At 35.7% G+C, this 23,162-nt stretch overlaps 1 protein-coding gene across 1 annotated transcript in view; it reads left to right on the top strand.

Annotated features, from left to right (window-relative positions):
• LOC131946479 (receptor-type tyrosine-protein phosphatase N2) overlaps positions 1–22,941 on the top strand; it is a 242,185-nt gene extending 219,244 nt beyond the window's left edge. Inside the window, exons 16-22 of the mRNA XM_059307257.1 lie at positions 12,847–12,924; positions 13,978–14,097; positions 15,173–15,339; positions 19,607–19,660; positions 20,008–20,072; positions 20,227–20,300; positions 20,906–22,941. Of these exons, the coding sequence (XP_059163240.1) occupies positions 12,847–12,924; positions 13,978–14,097; positions 15,173–15,339; positions 19,607–19,660; positions 20,008–20,072; positions 20,227–20,300; positions 20,906–20,977 (630 nt within the window). The 3' untranslated portion in view covers positions 20,978–22,941. The remainder of the gene's footprint in view (positions 1–12,846; positions 12,925–13,977; positions 14,098–15,172; positions 15,340–19,606; positions 19,661–20,007; positions 20,073–20,226; positions 20,301–20,905) is intronic.
• The last annotated feature ends 221 nt before the right edge of the window (positions 22,942–23,162 follow it).

The following is a 23,162-nucleotide window of genomic DNA, read 5'->3' as shown; positions in this document are numbered from 1 at the left end:
TGCACGATTACAAGACTTTCTCTATACTTCGTATATACGAGAAAGTAAAAAATTTGGAGGTTATAGAAGTAGGAAGCAGTGGAAAAACCTAGCTCGAGCTAAATACATGTAATCTATCTTCTGTATTATAAGACGTTGTATAGATCAGTTTGGGATTTGATGGGATGGTTAGTGTGACTCGTGGACTTATGTTAACTGTTTGAAAGGGAGATTGTCATTAGTCGCTAGTCTCCGTGTTAGCCATCTTCTATTTATGTGTTGGTCAATGTGTTGACCAATAGAATGGTCAATCTATTGTTCAATGTGTTGGTCTATTTTGGCCTTTGATAAGATTTCCGAGTCTAATAGTTAAAAAATATATGAAAAGCTAAATCAAGAACTTGCCTTTGATAAAATAACATAAATAAATAAATTCTACTTAAATACAAAATTCTTTCAAATGATTCTTGCAAATTTTGTATCCGAAAAAAATGTTTATAATGATTCAGCTGTTCAGATTGAATACCATTAATTGCGAAAATTTTGTTGAATTCTCAATGTAGAGAGAAGCACAAAATATTTAATTAAAAAAACATACAGACATCATAATCAAACACACCGCCATATTGAAGCTAAGCCTCGCTGATGTTTTATTGTTTAAACTCGCTAACTAGCACTTGGTCGTGTGTGTTTTGTGGACGGCTAGTCTGCTGGACGGGCTCATGTCGAGGTGCTAATCACACAGCTTGATAGACGGCCATTAGCTTAACGAGTTGAAACAATTACTGATGTTTTAGCAGCCGTACCTGGATGTAGTTAATTGACATTTGTGTTTATGTGAAATGGATGATTGCCTTAGGCGTGTGCTATCGGTTCATTTGATTTGTTTCACTTCATCTTCATCCGGGTCCTAACGAACATATATTTTTTTTTAATTCTACATCACCGTGAGAACATGTTTTACTACAACAGTAGAACAATACGTTCATGTCATCAACAGAACGTACAGTTTACCTCAGCAATAAAACATTCATTTACGTCATCAATTAACATTAAATTTAGTTTACAACAAAAGTCAACTTTTTTGCCCTACTATCCTCCCAAATGCATATATATATATATATATATATATATATATATATATATATATATATATATATATATATATATATATATATATATATATATATATACATATATATATATATATTATAATACATAGTGTAAGCCGAGCTAGGCGTAAAATGAACTGTTGCACCTCCCTCGGGATTTATTTAAAAAGTCTTTTACCTGGCTCCATTGTTTTACAAGAAAGGGGGCAATCGCCCCACCGCACCTCCCCTGGACCCGCCAAACTAAAAAACAATGGTGAAAATTCCACCCAGACCAGCAACAATGAGATGTGCAGGGCTCTGCGAGGAATGAACTCCCCCCCCCCCCCCTCTCGCGTCTCTCTCCCGCGGTTCAGAGGCGGGTTGTAAATCAATGAAATAAGTGATCTTTGTCCATTAGCTTTTAGCGGTCCCTGCCCTAACGACGTACACTCAAACATTAACTTGTCAACGTTTCTCTTACACGCTCTTGTCTGGGCTCTTACATCTCGCTTACATGTCAGTCTTTTGCTGGCTCTCTGCTCCAGATAGTCAGTCGGGAGAAACGTTTTTTGTAATGTTATTGAGCAGATAGTCAGTCGGGAGAAACGTTTTTTGTAATGTTATTGAGCAGATAGTCAGTCGGGAGAAACGTTTTTTGTAATGTTATTGAGCAGATAGTCGGGAGAAACGTTTTTTTGTAATGTTATTGAGCAGATAGTCGGGAGAAACGTTTTTTGTAATGTTATTGAGCAGATAGTCAGTCGGGAGAAACGTTTTTTTGTAATGTTATTGAGCAGATAGTCGGGAGAAACGTTTTTTGTAATGTTATTGAGCAGATAGTCAGTCGGGAGAAACGTTTTTTTGTAATGTTATTGAGCAGATAGTCGGGAGAAACGTTTTTTGTAATGTTATTGAGCAGATTGTCAGGAAAAACGTGTTTGTAATGTTATTGAGCAGATAGTCAGTTTTTGTAATGTTATTTAGCAGTTAGTCAGTCAGGAAAAACGTTTTTGTAATGTTATTGGGTAGATATTCAGGAAAGACATTTTTGTAATGTTATTGAGCAGATAGTCAGTTTTTATAATGTTATTGAGCAAATAGTCGGGAAAAACGTTTTTTGTAATGTTATTGCCGAGAAGATTTTATTTGTCTCGAGGTGTCTGTGTCTAGACTTGACGTTTATACGTACAGCCATATGGATGGGGGAGGGGAGAGGCGGGGTCAAATTTTAGGGGGGGGTCACAGTTTGGTGCTCACTGAGAGAGTTGTTTGGCCGACATGTTCGACTTTTTGAGTAAAGGAGTGGGGGTGGTATGTCAGCATCGTTTATTGGTGGGGGATGGGGGATATTAAGGGCTGGGGGTGGGGGTTTATCATGGGCGAGCTGTTACATCCGGTGACCAGAGCAATAAATTATGTGTGTGTGTGTGTTAACCTGCTGGTTGATGGACCGGAAGCTGTGACCTGGAACCACAAACAGCTGTGACCTACAACTACAAACAGATGTGACCCAGAGCTATGGCGCTGACCTGATCCAACATTATCGACAGCTGTGTAGGGGATCTTGGTGGAAGTGTGACCAATGTGATGTGATAATTTTCAGTACTTCAAAGCTCCATATATATATATATATATATATATATATATATATATATATATATATATATATATATATATATATATATATATATATATATATATATGTATTTATATGTATTTATATGTATTTATATATATATATATATATATATATATATATATATATATATATATATATATAAAATTATTGCACACAATTGCAAGTTGTATAAAATGTTAGAGGTATGCTATATATATATATATATATATATATATATATATATATATATATATATATATATATATATAAAATTATTGCACACAATTGCAAGTTGTATAAAATGTTAGAGGTATGCTATTCTGGATAAACAAAACGCTAGTCAGGTATCGTCTATGTTACCAAGCTACCTCAAGTACGAGACAAATTACCAAAATACCACCTGTACTAGAAACGTTACCAAAATACCACCTGTTCCACAGTCAGGCTACGAAACTACCATATTTTTTATTAGACAATGCAGCTTTTACCATCAAACCAATCTTCATCGATATCCGCACTCTAAATTCTCATTAGTTTACCTATCCCTCTGCGCCGCTCTCTATATCGTTCATCTTACATTTATTGTTTTCCTTTCACTTGGCCTACTCTTTCCTCCTCCATTGCAAAATATCCCCATCCCCTCCAACCTCTCCCTCTATCTCTTCAGTCTCTCACCAATTACATTCTGACACCCCACTCATCCCTCATTCACTCCTTCCCTTCCCCCCTGTCCAAGCATTCTTTATTAACTTGCCATAGAGAGGAACGACGGGCCCATGCAGTAGTGCAACCAGCTACTGTTGACGAATGCTAGCCATCACAGCCAGTCGATACGGCCACTGAGGCAATGGGAAATACATTCATTCAGGCTTTCGCGAGCTGTTGAATCAAAGCTTCCCCAACATCCGGGTATCTTCCTCTTGCAGCCCCGGGCTAAATGTGACTAAGATACTTGACAGGCTAATCCTCAGGATACTTTTTTCTACTGCTGTGACTGGGCATAGCCTCAGCTAATCAACAGCCCTACGCCCACAAATGTGTGAATGTTCACACCCAACACCACTAAGGCAGTACCAAGAAATCTTCTGTAGTCTACGTGTTTTCATTATCAAGTCCAAAATTGTTGCAAAAGATTTTTTTATGCATTTTTAACCACACTGATATGTCCTGGCGAAGACCTTGGGTCGAAACATCTGTTGCATTTGTCAATGTTCCTAATTTTATGAAGCTACGAACACAATCTGTATATTACACTTACTAAGTTAACCCCACTATATGTATTATATTCATTTATTAGAGCGATATAATGACATCAGATATTTTAAACATTAGCAGCTAACTGTATAGGCCATATCATGTGATATTTTGGTTAAATTTTAAATTAACTTGAAGTACATCAAGAATAACTTCAGCTTCAATAGTTATGTTTTACTTTAAAAAATCTATATATATAAAGCAAAGTGGTGGGGTGCCCGATAGGGCACTTCCCGGCGCCGCAGGCGCGTCAAATTTCGCACTAAGGTGCCTTATGGCGATAGAACACGAGGGCCGGTGACGGTTCGGCAAAAAGTCTACGGAGCGGGGGTCAAAACTGACCTCGACTGACCGGCGCCTTATATGGGCTATATTACGAAAAAAAAATTCCTCCGACGACCCCCCTTGAAATTTTGTGAGGTGGTAGGAGAACACCTTGGGGTGTCACAAAAAACTCGGCATATCTGGGAAAACTTCGTAAAGGGGTCAAAACTGACCAGTTGTATTTCCCGATATAATCTTTGTATTTTATGGGAAAAACGGAGGGTCATTTCAACGCAGACTTTAGGGTACTTAAGCTCAGTATATCTGGCTAATTTTTTGCATGCTCCTAGGTCAATGGCTTGACCTTTAGGGAAAACTGTCGGTTACACTCAAAGCCCTCGACGAGGGCTAAAAAGTGACCGCGAGTGAAATTCTCTTTATATGAGCTCTATTACGAAAAAAAAATTCCTCCGACGACCCCCCTTGAAATTTTGTGAGGTGGTAGGAGAACACATTGGGGTGTCACAAAAAACTCGGCATATCTGGGAAAACTTCGTAAAGGGGTCAAAACTGACCAGTTGTATTTCCCTATATAATCTTTGTATTTTATGGGAAAAACAGAGGGTCATTTCAACGCAGACTTTAGGGTACTTAAACTCAGTATATCTGGCTAATTTTTTGCATGCTCCTAGGTCAATGGCTTGACCTTTAGGGAAAACTGTCGGTTACACTCAAAGCCCTCGACGAGGGCTAAAAAGTGACCGCGAGTGAAATTCTCTTTATATGAGCTCTATTACGAAAAAAAAATTCCTCCGACGACCCCCCTTGAAATTTTGTGAGGTGGTAGGAGAACACCTTGGGGTGTCACAAAAAACTCGGCATATCTGGGAAAACTTCGTAAAGGGGTCAAAACTGACCAGTTGTATTTCCCTATATAATCTTTGTATTTTATGGGAAAAACAGAGGGTCATTTCAACGCAGACTTTAGGATACTTAAGCTCAGTATATCTGGCTAATTTTTTGCATGCTCCTAGGTCAATGGCTTGACCTTTAAGGAAAACTGTCGGTTACACTCAAAGCCCTCGACGAGGGCTAAAAAGTGACCGCGAGTGAAATTCTCTTTATATGAGCTCTATTACGAAAAAAAAAATCCTCCGACGACCCCCCTTGATATTTTGTGAGGTGGTAGGAGAACGCCTTGGGGTGTCACAAAAAACTCGCCATGTCCGGGAAAAATCGGGAAATGGGTCAAAACTGACCAGTCGTATTTCCCTATATAATCTTTGTATTTTATGGGGAAAACAGAGGGTCATTTCAAAACGGATTTTATGGCACTTACCCTCTTTACATCTGGCTCAGTTTTGGCATGCTTATAGGTAAATGGCTTGACCTTTAGGGAAAACTGTCGGTTACACTCAAAGCACTCGACGAGGGCTAAAAAGTGACCGCGAGTGAAATTCTCTTTATATGAGCTCTATTACGAAAAAAAAATTCCTCCGACGACCCCCCTTGAAATTTTGTGAGGTGGTAGGAGAACACCTTGGGGTGTCACAAAAAACTCGCCATGTCCGGGAAAAATCGGGAAATGGGTCAAAACTGACCAGTCGTATTTCCCTATATAATCTTTGTATTTTATGGGGAAAACAGAGGGTCATTTCAAAACGGATTTTATGGCACTTACGCTCTTTACATCTGGCTCAGTTTTGGCATGCTTATAGGTAAATGGCTTGACCTTTAGGGAAATCTGTCGGTTACACTCAAAGCCCTCGACGAGGGCTAAAAAGTGACCGCGAGTGAAATTCTCTTTATATGAGCTCTATTACGAAAAAAAAATTCCTCCGACGACCCCCCTTGATATTTTGTGAGGTGGTAGGAGAACGCCTTGGGGTGTCACAAAAAACTCGGCATATCTGGGAAAACTTCGTAAAGGGGTCAAAACTGACCAGTTGTATTTCCCTATATAATCTTTGTATTTTATGGGAAAAACAGAGGGTCATTTCAACGCAGACTTTAGGATACTTAAGCTCAGTATATCTGGCTAATTTTTTGCATGCTCCTAGGTCAATGGCTTGACCTTTAAGGAAAACTGTCGGTTACACTCAAAGCCCTCGACGAGGGCTAAAAAGTGACCGCAAGTGAAATTCTCTTTATATGAGCTCTATTACGAAAAAAAAATTCCTCCGACGACCCCCCTTGAAATTTTGTGAGGTGGTAGGAGAACACCTTGGGGTGTCACAAAAAACTCGGCATATCTGGGAAAACTTCGTAAAGGGGTCAAAACTGACCAGTTGTATTTCCCTATATAATCTTTGTATTTTATGGGAAAAACAGAGGGTCATTTCAAAGCAGACTTTAGGGTACTTAAACTCAGTATATCTGACTAATTTTTTGCATACTCTTAGGTGAATGGTTTGACCTTTAGGGAAAACTGTCGGTTTGACTCAAAGCCCTCGACGAGGGCTAAAAAGTGACCGCGAGTGAAATTCTCTTTATATGAGCTCTATTACGAAAAAAAAATTCCTCCGACGACCCCCCTTGAAATTTTGTGAGGTGGTAGGAGAACACCTTGGGGTGTCACAAAAAACTCGGCATATCTGGGAAAACATCGTAAAGGGGTCAAAACTGACCAGTTGTATTTCCCTATATAATCTTTGTATTTTATGAGAAAAACAGAGGGTCATTTCAACGCAGACTTTAGGGTACTTAAACTCAGTATATCTGGCTAATTTTTTGCATGCTCCTAGGTCGATGGCTTGACCTTTAGTGAAAACTGTCGGTTACACTCAAAGCCCTCGACGAGGGCTAAAAAGTGACCGCGAGTGAAATTCTTTTTATATGAGCTATATTACGAAAAAAAATTTCCTCCGACGACCCCCCTTGATATTTTGTGAGGCGGTAGAAGAACACCTAGGGGTGTCACAAAAAACTCGGCATATCTGGGAAAACTTCGTAAAGCGGTCAAAACTGACCAGTTGTATTTCCCTATATAATCTTTGTATTTTATGGGAAAAACAGAGGGTCATTTCAACGCAGACTTTAGGGTACTTAAACTCAGTATATCTGGCTAATTTTTTGCATGCTCCTAGGTCAATGGCTTGACCTTTAGGGAAAACTGTCGGTTACACTCAAAGCCCTCGACGAGGGCTAAAAAGTGACCGCGAGTGAAATTCTCTTTATATGAGCTCTATTACGAAAAAAAATTTCCTCCGACGACCCCCCTTGATATTTTGTGAGGTGGTAGAAGAACACCTAGGGGTGTCACAAAAAACTCGGCATATCTGGGAAAACTTTGTAAAGCGGTCAAAACTGACCAGTTGTATTTCCCTATATAATCTTTGTATTTTATGGGAAAAACAGAGGGTCATTTCAACGCAGACTTTAGGGTACTTAAGCTCAGTATATCTGGCTAATTTTTTGCATACACTACTATAGATGACTAGGCCGTATGGAAAAACTGTTGGTCAGACTCAAAGCCCTCGACGAGGGCTAAAAGATGATCTTGAGTGAAATTCTCCTTATATGAGATATATATATATAAATAAATTGACGAACGATCCCCTTAATATTATGTGACGTCGTAGACCGACCCTGGAGGCTAACAAAAAAACTTTATTCCCGTCGGAAACAGCCATTATAGTTGTTAAATATGTTCATATACCGTAATTTCTTATATAAGCATAGCAACTGTTTGTAAAAAAAAAACAAAGACATACGTCATACGTTCAGTTTTCAAGGGAGGTAACGTTTTTTAAATTATTATTTTTCAAATAATTGTATACTATTTTAAACAGAAACAGAAAATGACGAAGTATAGCATTTGTTTTAGTACAAAATTAAGTTGTTAATTTAGTTACGTATCCCAATTAAATAAATAAATAAATTTCAAAAGGCAATGTAATAAAAACTATGAGATGTACTATTCATGGAAGCTGTGTAGTTCTAATTCCATTTTACTTATACATTGCGTACTTTCCGATATTTCTCTGCGAACGGTATTTAAATGACAAACTAAAACATTTTTTTTCTAAAGTTAGCATTACTGTTTAAATTAAAGCACTCAACACCAAATCCATCGCTAAATAATTAAGTATTCAAATTCTCAAATGTTATTTAAAAACCTAAGCGAAGCTAGGCAGTATGCCTAGTATTTTACTAAAACCGACGGGCTTGTATTTAATGTTTTTAAACTCGATAGTTAGAGTCTTTGAAAATTGATACGAATACTATTTTTAAAACACAAAACTCCATGTAAACATGATTATTTCATCTTTTGTAAACTCTATACTTAAAGTCTACACATAAAACGTAAGGTTTCGTAGTTTTAAAACTCTAGTTTAAAGCTCAATATTTACACATAAAACATTTCGGCTGTTACTTTTAAACTAGCGCTTCGGGCTTTTACATGGGTGCATCTTTGGGTTTTCACACCCCCAAAATCGATTCAGCACTGGACATTTTTTTGTCGGGAAACGACCAATAGAACAGTGGGGACGAACAGACAAGCACACGTGCCCGTCTTCTCACGTGATAGGCTAGTTTATTGCAACAGGGCAGCAATGCGTGCCGACCAAACGAATTTTCTGGCCATTACCTCTTCAAATTTTCATCTGCGAAATAGCCATAATGTGACGAGAACTGTAAATTAGATTGTAGGGGTTTTAATGGGACGTGTTTGGCACACTCATCGTTGCAAGGAGGGGAAAAAAACGGCTTTATTTCAACTTTTTTTTTTTTTTTTGCATTTCTCAGCGAAATTTTTTTTTAGCTTTTTTTTTCTGTCGTGATGACATGGAATACATAGATCGATTTAGGCTTTGATCGATCGTCGTATAGACCAAAAATTACATAATGCAATAACTACATAGAACAATAGCCTCATATACCAATAGTTACATAAAACAATAACTACATAAAAAATAGCTACATCTACCAGTAGTTAAATAGATTAATATTTACATCTACCAATAGTTAAATAGATTAATATTTACATCTATCAAAAGTTAAATAGATCAATATCTACATATGCCAATCGCTGCCTATGTCAATTGATGCACACCTTAGCTATGTGTATTCATTAATTCAATAATCGTTAAGAGTACCTCATTCTGACCAATCAGATCATGTTGGATAGACCACGTGATTTAAACTGTAGGGGATGTGTATGCTAGCCTTAATGATATATATATATATATATATATATATATATATATATATATATATATATATATATATATATATATATATATATATATATATATATATATATATATATATATATATATATATATATATATATCAGCACTAACCAACCCTCACGGCCAATCATTTATGACTTTCAATAGAGGGGTCGGGGGGCTCAGCAATGTAGACTGGGTGGGGGTGGGGGTCGGTATTCCACAATTTCAATTTAACACCAGAATAACTATGTGATATAACACCAGAGTATCTATGTGCTATAACAACACGCAAATTAGTTTGTCGTCATAAAATATGTATACACTTTAACTGTAGTGGTCGTGTTTATAAAGGGACATCAGCTCATCGTGTAATTAAATCACAGCAGCATCATTTATAAGGTGGGTACCTATGCTGTTAGAGAGTGATGAAGGTTAGAGAAACTGGGGACATAAAACAGTGGTGAGAGTATGGGGGGGGGTCATAAAACAGAGTTGTGAGAATATATGGGTCATAAAACAGACTGGTGAGAACTGCTGGGGTAATGAAACAGACTGGTGAGAACTGCTGGGGTAATGAAAAAGACTGGTGAGAATAAAGGGGGGGGGGGGGTCATGAAACATTGTCTGAGAATATGGGAGGGGGGTCATAAAACAGAGTGGTGAGAATATGGGGATCATAAGACAGTAGTGAGAATATGGGGATCATGCAACAGACTGGTGAGAATGTGGGGGTGGGGCCAGAATGGTGAGAATATGGGGGTCATAAAACAGAGTGGTGAGAATATGGGGGGGGTCAAAAAACAGAGTGGTGAGAAAATGGGGGGGTCATAAAACAGAGTGGTAAGAATATGGGGGTCATGAAACAGAGTGGTGAGAATATGGGGGTCATAAAATAGACTGGTGAGAAGATGGGGGTCATAAAATAGAGTGGTGAGAAGATGGGGGTCATGAAACAGAGTGGTGAGAATATGGGGGTCATAAAACAGACTGGTGAGAATAAGGGGGGGGGGGGGTCATGAAACATTGTCTGAGAATATGGGGGGGTCATAAAACAGAGTGGTGAGAATATGGGGATCATGAATGGCTTAAGACTAATGATAATTCTGGGTACTACCATAAAAAACACTCTTCTTTATAGTCTGTATTTTTAGTTTGGAACATTTTTTGTCTAAATGTTCTAGTTTTTACTGTTAGTATTAAGTAACAGAGTACCGAAAAAGAATAATGCTTTATTAATTATAAGTATTACGATGTACACATACAAAATGCCTGTTTATATACGAATTAGTAAAAGTAAATTAAAGTAAGTTTTTAGACATGTATTAAATTTATGTAATCGATTACATCAGGAGTGCGGGTGCCCAGATGAACACTTGTGGACAGGGTAGGGGATTTTAAAATTATTTTATTGTGACGTGGTGACCTCTAAACATGATAGTCAATTTTTAAATAATATTTTGGGCAATAACACCATCAGCTAAAAGGTCGCACCGGTTCACTATCTCACTTTACCGCCGTCTCACTGTTCATGATTACATTATCTCACTATTTTACCCCACCCCATAACAAAACGTGAGAACCTCCCTACACAACACATTTACTGACATATGTTGCTTCTACTTGTGCTGGGTGGTGGGGGGGGGGGGACAGAAGTTTATGACCAGGCTTTGTTCATCCTATCATCTACGTACCACACAGCCTCCTGCTGACTTGATTACAACCACACACACACACGCACACATAACCCCCCCCCCCACCCCCCCCCCCACCCCATACACACCATGGCTCCACCCAGACATCATGAACGTGACCAACAGGGTTAAACAACATTTGATACACCCATCACAAGTCTGACACGATCTATCTGCTATTCAACACTAGACGACCATTTTTTTTCAAAATTAAACTACATATAACTTTAAACGAAACGAAATTACATTCATTACAAAATGTCATAAGCATTGTACCATTTGCAGTAATCCCTTAGCATTCTTATAATATGTTGTTGCTTTTTTTTGTTGCTGTTTTTTTGTTTTTTGTCGTAAATGCCTGTTTTTGTTTTGTTAACGCAATGTAGGGCCTAAGGAGTTTGATTGTATTTTTTTCTGGCTTTACTTTCGAACTCTAACCTTATGTTAAAACTAAATTCTGAATTTTTACATGAATAATTTTACATAAATTTAAGTTGGTTTTTTTTTTTCGTTTGAATTGTATTTTTTTTTTTTTGGAGTAAGACTAAGAACTAAGAATGTCTTGTTTCAAACAAATTATGCAAAGAGCTTAGAGCTAGAGGTCACGCCTAAGCTCTGTAGCCATTTACAGTGTACGGCTGTGAACAAAGTCTAGCAAATTTGAAACCTCAGGAGAACGTAAAAATCGATTGAATTTTTTTTCTATGGAAAAATAGGGGTGGGGTATGGTGAAAAAAAATGTGTCTTGGTTTCGGGGGTCGGGAACAGTGTTAGAAGCAGACGACTGAGATGTTCTAATTTCATTTAAAAGTCAGCTGTTGCATTTATTAGCTGAGTTTTAACTTTTGGCAGATTCGGATGTTTTTTCTTAAAACACGCGCAGTCAGCGACTAGCTCGCCTGGAGAAAAATAACGGGCAACTGTTTCATGTCAGAAAATGTGAATTATCGTTCTTGTGAATTCGAATTTGACTCTTCTTTTTCTAAAGTTTAAATAACTATAAATAATATAATCAAAAAATAAAAATGCTTTCTTAACTTTCTGAGCCAAAATTTTATGATCCAATACTACCTTCAGTTTTTCTTAATAGAACCAGTAGCGTAGCGAGGGGGGGGGGGGCGGGGGGGGGACATATGTCCCCTGGCGCCGAGCTTAGGGGGCGCCAAAATGGGTTGGAAAAATAAAATGAAAGGTTGAGGGGGGTGCAAATTGAAAGTTTGAGGGGGGGGTGCAAATCAAAATCTCGAGGGAATGGTGCAAATCGAAAAGTTTTTCCCCGGGCGCCGGGAAGGGTCGCTACGCCTCTGAATAGAACTATTTTACTTTTACAAGTAATAGGCTGCGTCATCTAATTATAATAACTAATGTATCAATGCGGTAGGCCTACATGACATTCAACGAGTGCAGTTTCCCGATGCTGAAGAAAAAGTACCATAGCTATACTGAGTGTGAAGTAACTATGTGGCCTATACCAAAAAGAGTTTGATAGACTCCAACTTCTGACCGTACTGCACATATTTCACACAGGTTATAACCCTGACATAAACCTGGCATCAACCTAATCCTCGTCTGATCGAATTAGCTCTGTAAAGATTTCAAACTGGCTTTAATCTTTCCATACCTATAACATATTTTTAATATTACCCGAACCCCCTTCTAATCATATTTTCTCTATTCATATTTCAGATAACCTTTAGATAACTCTAACCCTAACACTAACCCTAACATAACCCTAACCGTAACTCATGTTTCCTCTCTTCATATTTCAGACTGACCATGACCCCCGTAACCCGGCCTACATCTGTACCCAAGGACCACTACCCCACACTGTTGCAGATTTCTGGCAGGTTTGTGGCCCTTGTTCAATAAATCAACCTAACTTCTCTTAATTTTTCTTTTATCAGATTTTAATCAGATTTTTAATTAAAATTTTATTTATTTTTTATTTACCTTGGTTTAAATTTTCGCAATCTTATTCAAAATAAGCATATGCATAAATGACTAACCATAAATTAGTATCATTTTGTTAATATTATAGTTGGATTTAGTCAGAAAATGGGTAATCACTTCAGAGCCTATGTGTATCCTTTCTTTTCATCACATTAATAAAAAATATATCCAATGATTGATCTAGCCCCGTACCATAACCACACAAACAATATCAGGGTACCCCCACGATAACCCTAGAACCTCCACCCTCCTGCTGTTCTACAACAGATACAATCACACCTACAAACTGATACACCGCCATAACCCAGGCTAGAAGAGACAAAGACCACCACCACCACACAACAGACATGCAATGACGCGAATCACATATCAATCAAACTTTCATCTCCATACATCCCGGCGGTGTGCCGTATGTGTTCCGTATATAACCGTGTTACAGTCGTTTTTCTGGGACTATCTTTAGGCAATAGGATAGCCATGTTGCATAGACTGATAACGCTTCGTGATTACGCGTCATAGTGTATCTCGGAAGTTTAGTTGTATATATATATATATATATATATATATATATATATATATATATATATATATATATATCCGTAAAAGCATGCTTGATTAACAATAACATAAATCGACCTTTCTGACCTGAAAGAGAGAGGAAGTAGAGATCTATGGCTCTGGCATTGTAGAAATAGTGTGGTCAAGTCTATGCCCGGTAGATTTGATTTTACCGAACTCAGGTCAGTTACTGATCAAACTGCGTTGTGACCTCATGAGCACAAAGCTGCTTTCGATTTAGCAATCATGCGCTCTACCACTCAACCACACTGTTCCATCGCATGCAGTAAGGTCGTGTAGAAATTGAAGATTTTTTTAATCCTCAAGTGTATACTAGAGTAGAATGCAGGGTTAACCTGACCTGGGTATTAATCTCTGTGAGTTTTCTTCAGATGATCTGGGAGCAGGGGTCAGTTGTGATTGTCATGCTGACCAAACTAGCTGAAAACGGAAGCAGCTTATGCCACCGATACTGGCCAGAAGAGGGCAGCGACCTGTACCACATATACGAGGTAAGTAGATTATCTCCCCTAAGGGGGCCCTTTTATCTTTGTCCGTGGACATGGCTAAGCTCATAATTAACATTCAATCTCGTCCATCTGGGCCTAACACCGGTATCTTTAAGCTCAGAGCTGAGCGAGCAGCTCTAAGCTCGGAGCTAAGCAGCTTCTACATGCTACTCCTACATTTTGCAATGTAGCTCAGTTTTTTTTTTGTATGTAGAACGTAAGATTCGTTTTAAAATTTGCAAGTAATCTTTTAAATAAATGTAATTTTAATAAGTTTAAAGGGATCAGGTAATTCAAAGATCATTCCCTCCGTCTTCTCAAACCAAAAAAAAATGTTAATCCTGTTGGATAATCATATATTTACCTAGATTTGCTGTGTATGTTTGTTTTTTTTTACGTTGTTGTGGTTTCGATTTGTCACTAGAAGCAGAAATTAAATTAGTACCAGACAACTTTATAAGTGCAATATCAACAGCAAAATTCAATATACAAATTGCAGATTTTAAATATTAGCTTTATTGAGCTTCTTATGGGTGGGGTTTAAATGAGAAACCATCTTTAAGATTTTTAGTAAATGATAAAATATAGCTATGTGGATGGGTAAGGGGTAGGGAAGATTGTTTCGATTAAGTAAAATGCTTGGTAAAGATGATAGTTATGATGTCTTGATGCAAACGGTATGATTAAGATAATGATGAATGTATTGATTATATTGATCTAATGACTACCATCTTGCTGATGCACTGATACAGTGGCGTCACTAGGTGGTGTGAGTCAGGGTGTCACCCCCACCCTCCTAAAATAATTTTCAATTTTTCGTCTTCCCTCTCCCTTACTATTTTTTTTTTTAAAACTAAATATAACATGGTTTTGACGATCAATTAACAATTTCTTTTAATTGTGTCACCACTAAATTACTATGCGGACTCCACCCCCCCCCCCCCCCCTCTTTTCACCCCGTCTTGTGACGCCACATTGCTGATGTATTAATGATAAATTTAATAAACCGGATGTTAACCTTAACATGAGCGAGCCCACCATGCCCACCTGTGCTGACACGACACCTCTCACCTGGCAGGTCCACCTGGTCTCAGAACACATCTGGTGTGACGACTACCTGGTGCGCAGCTTCTACCTGAAGAACCTCCAGACCAACGAGACCCGCACCGTGACCCAGTTCCACTTCCTGACCTGGCCTGACCTCTCGGTTCCTGCCTCCATCAAAGCTCTGCTTGACTTCAGACGGTGCGTACTCACTTTTGTGTCCATTTTTTTTTCAACTAAACATTAAACAATTATAATCCTCCCCCCTCCCACCCGGCTTCTAATACAGACCTCAAGTCATTATCTGATTTATAGATTTATTTATATTGTTGATGTTGTCAATACATGATCCAATCGGCTTTTGACTGAAAGATTTAGGCTATAATTAGCCGCTATATGTATTGTAACTACCGTTTAGTTTTAGTTAATTCCTACACGTATAGAGATTTTTATGTTTATGTTAATTACATGGGAACGATGTAATTGGTCAATAATTAAATGATGTATGTAATATTAAGTAAATGATTTATCTTTTAATTAGTGTTTCATTAATTGGACAGCTAATTAAATAGTAATGACTTGCGGTTTCTATCGCTTTTTTATACTGCTACTTTATCACAATTTATAGCTTTATAACACAACACAATTAATAGCTTTATAACACAGCACAATTAATAGCTTTATAACACAACACAATTAATAGCTTTATAACACAGCACAATTAATAGCTTTATAGCACAACACAATTTATAGCTTCATAACAGCACAGCTTATATTTTTGCTGGTTTGAGGTTATAATACAAATTATATTTTTACTGGTTAAATAACTATTTACAATCAACTGGTAAAATCACCATAGTAGTTTCCTGCAAACATCACGATTTATAGTTATAAAATTTAAGGAAGTTAAATCACAGTTTATAACTTAAGTGGTTAAGTCCCACTTTATAACGTTATTAATTAACACACAACTACATTTATGGACGCACTACTAAATCTAGAGTACATAACGCAACTTTACTCTGCATTTACCAAAGTACTTAATCTCCTCATGAGCAAAAATTTCTTTAGATCACTTTCAGAAATCGAAGTTTTTTATTTACATAATTTGTGGTTCAGTCTTTTAAATTTACCGCTTTTAATTATCGCATTTGCTGAAATTTTATCTACTTTGTTGTGCTCTCCCATTAAAACAAAATCTTAATACTTAAGTGTTGTACTAAAATAAAATTCGAGATAGATGTGTTGTATTTATATTTTTAAATCCCATAATTCATCTAAAATTAGTTATATTTTTACTCTAAGTTTGTCATATGTGCTATGCTTTAGTAACAAAATATCTATTTCACTCATTAACAAATACTAATCCCAACCTAAACCCATGTAGCGTAACTCGCCTAGTTTCACCTTGGTTGCTTAGAGTTCGCTCCCCTACCTTGGGCTCGAGCTTGTACTTTCTGGCAATCCAATGCTGCTTCTCCCGACAGCTTTTGTGATTTAGCAATTGTACGGTGGGCAAATTGCATAGTCACAAAAGTGATCAGGACTGCATGCTCTCACTTCTACTAACTGGCTTGTTGGTGATGGGTCCACGATGATGAATATAGCGATGTGTGTGGAGGTGTGTGGTACGTTGCTAGTGTGTGGTATGTGGGTACGTGTGTGGTATATGAGAAGGGATGTACGGTATATGTGTAAGTTGTGTTGCATATGTCTATATGTGTATTGTTTATGTATAGAGTGTATGGTGTGTGAATGCATGTGTGTTGTCTATATATAAAGTGGATTTTGGGTGGACACATGAAAGGAGTATGTGTAATGTGTATAGAGATATGTTGTTTGAGTGTATAGGTTATAAGTGTTTGGTTTGTGAGTGTAAAGATGTGTTTTACGCTTGTAAATGTTTGTGATAGTTGTCTGTTGTGCCGTCAATTATGTAGTACCCTATACTGTGTAAGTAGCTTTGTAGCAGTATATTTGATAGCGCAATACTATGAAACATTTTATATGTACGTAGTGTGACAGTGTGGAAGTGTGTAAAATGGGTGTCGAATTATGTGTAATGTGTGTGTGAAACTCTTTGTGATAAATTTACATGGTGTCTAACTAATGTGCTGTGTGGCATTGTGTGGTACTGTGAGGTACCATGTATCACCAGTACTGATTCTATCTAGCGATGGTTAATCCATTTCTGTCTTAAAACACGCCAAAGCTTATGGTATACTGTGTAGAGTATTCCTCACTGTGACTGTACAAAGATAGTATGTTGTCGTGTAGTTGCCTCACAGATACGTTAGTTTAAGCCATGATAACGGTAACTATTCTTTTCGTATTTACATTACAGCTGATTTATCGTGTGAATATGTTAATGTTGTGGACATCAATATGTTAATGCAAATTAATACACACAGAGCATAAAGAACTAGATCGTGATCAACTATTAATAACGATGAATGTGTATTTTATGTTAATATTTATAGTAACTCGGTCTGAGTATACGGATATTCTGGCTGAAATTTTTAAAGCTGTTTTTGTTTTGTTAGGCTATGAGTCTATGTGATCTCTTGTGCTGAATGTTTCCATGTTATGTAAGTCAGTGAATTGTCTGTATGTCAGATGGTGTTAATATGTTACATTTGACCATATATATATATATATATATATATATATATATATATATATATATATATATATATATATATATATATATATATATATATATATATATATATATATATATATTTATTTATTTATTTATTTATTTATTTATATTTATATATTTATATATCCTCGGTTTGTTTCTGTGGAAAGATTTTAAAATGAAAAGCACTACTCGTCGTGTTTCTAGAATGCTTTGTTTTAAACCAATTATGTTTTCTTGTTGTTTTAAAAATAATTCAAACTTGAGGGCTTGTAAAACATTATTTTGTTTGAAAAAAATTTCTTTAATCAAATTACCAAGAAATATAAACTTTTTAAGAACTAAAACAAATTCAGGTATTACTTTTTATGGGTTTACAAAAAAAATTGAAAAGAAAAACGAAAGAAGGCCGTAGGGGCTATAAATAAGACGATTGCGCATGCTCAACAAATAAGGCGATTGCGCATGCTCTTTTGCATAAAACAAACTAGCCTATTAATGCAGCATGATTAGTTTTCTTTCTTTTTTTTCAACTATAGATTATTGGCTAGTTTTCTTGCAGTGTTAATTTATATTGATCTTTTCTTTCTTTGCTAAAAATTTTAATTATCTCACGCCAATTAAGGAGCAGAAAAATTGCCTGACGCTTTTCATTACGAACTAATTTATGAGGTAATGCGTTTACCTATAGTAATCAAGACTAGGCGAAAAATTTTGCGGGCAGAAATTCAAAACTTCATCTTACTTTGGTTATTTTTTTTAGCTGCTTTTAAAGCTTCAATCTAAAGCTATTAGCAAACGATATATAAATTCGTGGACCGTTGTTGCGTTCGTTCAGTTGAAGCCCAGAGGACTATCTGGCAAGCCGGCCATTATTTGAAACTTTTGTCGCGTTCCTGGTACAAATTCTCTCCGAGGTTTCCTGGCTCCTAATTTAACTGCATTATTAAATGCAGGGCTTCTTGGAGTGTTCTAGACGAGGCACTACATTGCTTCCTTGCGTTCCCCTATAATTGAACAATTACTTTCAAATGATAGAGCTGTTCTTCCTTGACTAACGTTGTGGGATTTCTCATCGGACACGTTTTGGCGGTTGCCTTGTCATTATTTTCGATGATTGGTCTATTTTTCCGCAAGCAGTTTCGGAAGTTTTAATTTTTTAATCAAACGGTGGTAACGCATGGGGTGGATGAAATAAAAATAAAAACCTATTTTAGAGATGTATTTGTTAAGAATTCGAAGTGGGGGGGGGGGGGGTATAAGTCTGTCTTTTTAATCCGTTCCACGTCTCAATTTGAACTGTTTGCCATAATATTTACTGATAGACTTTTAAAAATGTCTTTTCAAAAAGTCTATAGGCTACATAATTACTTATTAATTTACTAGATCTAGGCCCTTCTGAAAATGTTACAAGTCTAGTCATTTTAATTGTACTGCAATTAAAATTAAACTTTGTTAAATTCTTTGCTTAGATTAAACCGACACACTTTTAATCTTGTACGATTATTGAAAGCACTAGCTAGTGTCATTGCCACGCACATTTTTATGAAGGTCTTTTTAATTTTTACGACATGATTTTGTAAACTCTTTTATTTTGTTCATTTGCTAAAACGTAGTTTAGAATAATCGTAATTTTAATGAACGCTTAATGTGAGAAATAGTTTATTTTATTTAATGTAGGCCTAAAGTTTATATCTTAAGCATTGTGTTTGAAATAGATTTGTCACTTTAAAATAGGCCTAATTTATTACTGTTTGACACATGATATTTGAATGGTTACTTTGTTTCAACCATTAAAATATCGTTACTTTATTTTTTTTATTCCAGTAAAGTGAACAAGTCGTTCCGTGGACGGTCATGTCCTATTGTTGTCCACTGCAGGTAAGTACTATTTTTTTTCACCTCAGATATGTAATTATCAGCGTCAGTTTTTGCTCGTAACTAAACAACTAGATGGAGAATGTCAATATAAATTATTAAACCATTGCCCAATCCTTTTTTAAACTAATGCAATACTCTTTTAGTTAAGGTGTTTAGTTAAATCATTTTATTTTTAAGTTTTAACTATTATTTGAAAATGTAATCTTACAATCATTGATTGTAGAACAATTGTGCTCATTTGTCTATTTCATACTAGTCTAGTAGTTCTTGGACTTTTTAGTCTGAAATGTAAGCAGGGAAACTATGGTAAATTTATTTTGACGTGGTTATTTCCCTTACTTCTACAGTGATGGGTGCGGACGTTCAGGCACTTACTGCCTCATCGACATGGTTCTCAATAAAATGGCCAAAGGTCAGACTTGAAATTAATTATTCAATAGAAAATAAGTAGTCTTATACACGCTGAAAAGCTTAATTGAAATTCATTTCAAACTATGTCTTGTAGGTATATAGTATAAAGTTACTTGTAAAAATTGTAATTTTTCTGTGGTCTAATGCTGGTCTAGGAGCTAAAGAAATCGATATGGCGGCAACTCTTGAACACATCAGGGACCAGCGCATGACCATGGTGAAGACTAAGGTGAGCACCGCTGGTTTGGTCTGTGTTTGTATAACAGACATAATTGAACTTTTTTTTTTCTGTGTTTAAATAACATATTAGTGTTAGCATCGTTAGTTTTATCTGGGTTTAAATACAAGGTAAAGATGAACACAGTATTCTCTGTGTAGAAATATCAAGGTGTGACTTCATTTTTTTAAGATTAATAAATCAGCAGAGTTAAGGTTAAATTTTTTATAGGTCTTGGGCTCTTGGGTAGGTATTTTTCTTTTAATGTGTCAATTTAGATATATAAAGGGGATAATGCAACACAATATAAATAACTTGGATACATATTGGATAGACTCTACAGAAAGAAAAAGGAACCAAGTAGCTAAAAAACTAACAATTAAAAAAAATTTAAATAATAATATGACAATATTAATTAAAGAATTCAATGTGTAATAAGGTGTATAATAATCACTTTATTTACAAAATAATTTGTATTTTGTTTTCATCCATTTTTTAAGAAAAAGTAAAAAAAAAAACAACATTTCAGCTTACTTTATTGGAGGACAAAAATTATTTAAGTTTATGCCTTCTTTAACTTTATGAGAAATTTAAGATGTTTTTCTGTGTTATCTCAGGAACAATTCCAGTTTTCCCTGGCCGCCGTGGCTGAAGAGGTCCATGCCATTCTAAAGGCACTGCCCCAGTAGACCAGTGCCAGACATCCCTCTTGTTATTTTCCATGACATCACTGACTGGCCCAACCCACTCCCTGGAAACTGTGCGGAGCTACTGTACCTGATATTTCAACTGTGTTACATCCTGTGAACCAGAGTCAACACCCTTGTTTCTCCTGCTCCTTATACTAGTTCAGTTGAATGAAAAATGATGACGAAAATATTTTTGTGATTTTTACTTTCTCGGGATCATTCAGTCCCTTGTTGTTTTCCAAAGTCATATCTGTGGTCATAAATATTGATAGCTTATTTATTGTGGATAAGTTGTGAAAATATTGGCGTATTTTATTCTACATGTTCTTTAATATTATTGTTCGGTATAGCTTCAAACACTATTTTTTAAATATTTTCCAGAGTTACTTAAAAACCATAGAGCATTATCTCGATTTCATGTAAGGTTCAGTTTAGTTTTTAAAAGTAACTAATTTCTAAACAATATTTTTCATTCAACCACTAATTTTTAATGTTGTTGCAATGTTCGGGGAAATGCAATAAAATATAACTACACTTTAAAAAGATATTACTTTTAGCATTTCAGAAACATAAAGCAAGTTATTGGGGTTTTTTTTTTAAGTTTGAGATTTAATCATTAAGAAACTGTTTTGAATAGTACATTTAAAAGATACAGCTTTAACTGTTAAAATTATTTTGTTCTTTATACCTCTTTTTAAAAAAAATAGTATATTTTATTATCACTTTAATTAGTCTGGCCTTAATATAAGATATTTAAAATATTTTACGTTTTCCTAAACTGAGAAAATAACTGCGGATTTGAACTCTATGGTCCTTCAGTCTGGTAGGGTCAATATTTTAATTGTATTTCTGAGAACTAAAAAAAGAATTAATTCTGTTTAAATTTGTTTCTACCTCATATTTGAAATCTTTATTGTTGTCAAGTAATGGCCGACATACAAATATTACTTAAAAACTTTTTAAACATAATTATATTTTATGCAAAGACCTCTTTATTTAAATTATAATTTCAGAAAACAATTTTTTAAACCTTAACAAATTATCTAATTATTTTAAAAATCAATCTGAAAAACCAGATTAAAAATTATAATTTCTTAATGGAATGTAAAAAAATACTTTAATAATTTTTAATTAATCCATTTTCTAATGCTCATTAGTTAAAGCTATGGACAATCAATACTTATTTTCAATAACATTCTGTTCGAAATAAACATTTGTTTTAAGAGAAAATAATAAAAATTATGAAAGAATAACTAGAAGATATGTTAACTTATGACCAGATAGTAGAAAATAAAACAAATTCTTATTAATCTATAATATTGCCTATTTAGATTAATCGAATTTAATATTTTTAAGTGCAAAATTTTTATCCAAACCAATTTTAACTGTTTTAAAGAATATGGACCATATATAATACATAGAGCCAGAGTATAAACTAAGAAAGCTCAGTAAACTTCACAGGTAATGTTAATTATGTTTTAAAAGTAATTATTTGCTTAAATGTGCATTGTACATTAGCTGTGATCCCCCAAAAAATTTGTTTTTTTCCCCAACGTATGTGATACTACAACTTTTGTGAACAAAAACAAAACCTGGTTAATAAAGTTGTGTTCCCTGTTTTACCTATCTGCCTATGTATTGAAAAATGCATGTTTTACAATTCCCCACGTACTGTGAATATCTCAATCTGTACGGAGACCTGTTGACCAAGATAATTTAACACGGTTATGTTTGTAAACAGTTTGAGTGAGAAAAGTTCTAAGACTTATCCTAATTGGCATGGCAACACCTGAGAATCGAGACAAACATGATCCATAAAAAAATCCTACCGGCACTTCATCAACCAATCACCAACTTGAACTCCCAGGTCAAGTGAACATTACTGTAATGTTGTTTTGACTGCTAGAACCACAGCTAGAAGAACAAAAACTGTCTCAAAGTGAAATAAAAGTCTAATCTGCAATTTCAAACCCTGTTGTTGCCTTTTTTTTCTTTTAAACTGTTGTTTATTTAAAAAGAAGGTTGAAAAAAGTGTTAGGGGTCGTCCATAAATGACGTCACACTCGTAGGGTGGAGGGGGGTCCGGCAATTTTGTGACTGTGATGAGGGAGGGGGGGGGGTCAGATGGTGTGACATCACTTTTTTGCATTATAAAAAAGCAATGTTAGAAAACGAGTTTTAGCCG

The sequence above is a fragment of the Physella acuta genome, unplaced genomic scaffold (genome assembly GCF_028476545.2).
Source record: "Physella acuta isolate Inbredline_101_S28 unplaced genomic scaffold, ASM2847654v3 ptg000562l, whole genome shotgun sequence".
In the NCBI taxonomy this organism is placed as follows: domain Eukaryota; kingdom Metazoa; phylum Mollusca; class Gastropoda; family Physidae; genus Physella; species Physella acuta.
The sequence above is the reverse complement of the archived record's forward strand: the minus strand, read 5'-3'. Positions and strand labels throughout refer to the sequence as shown.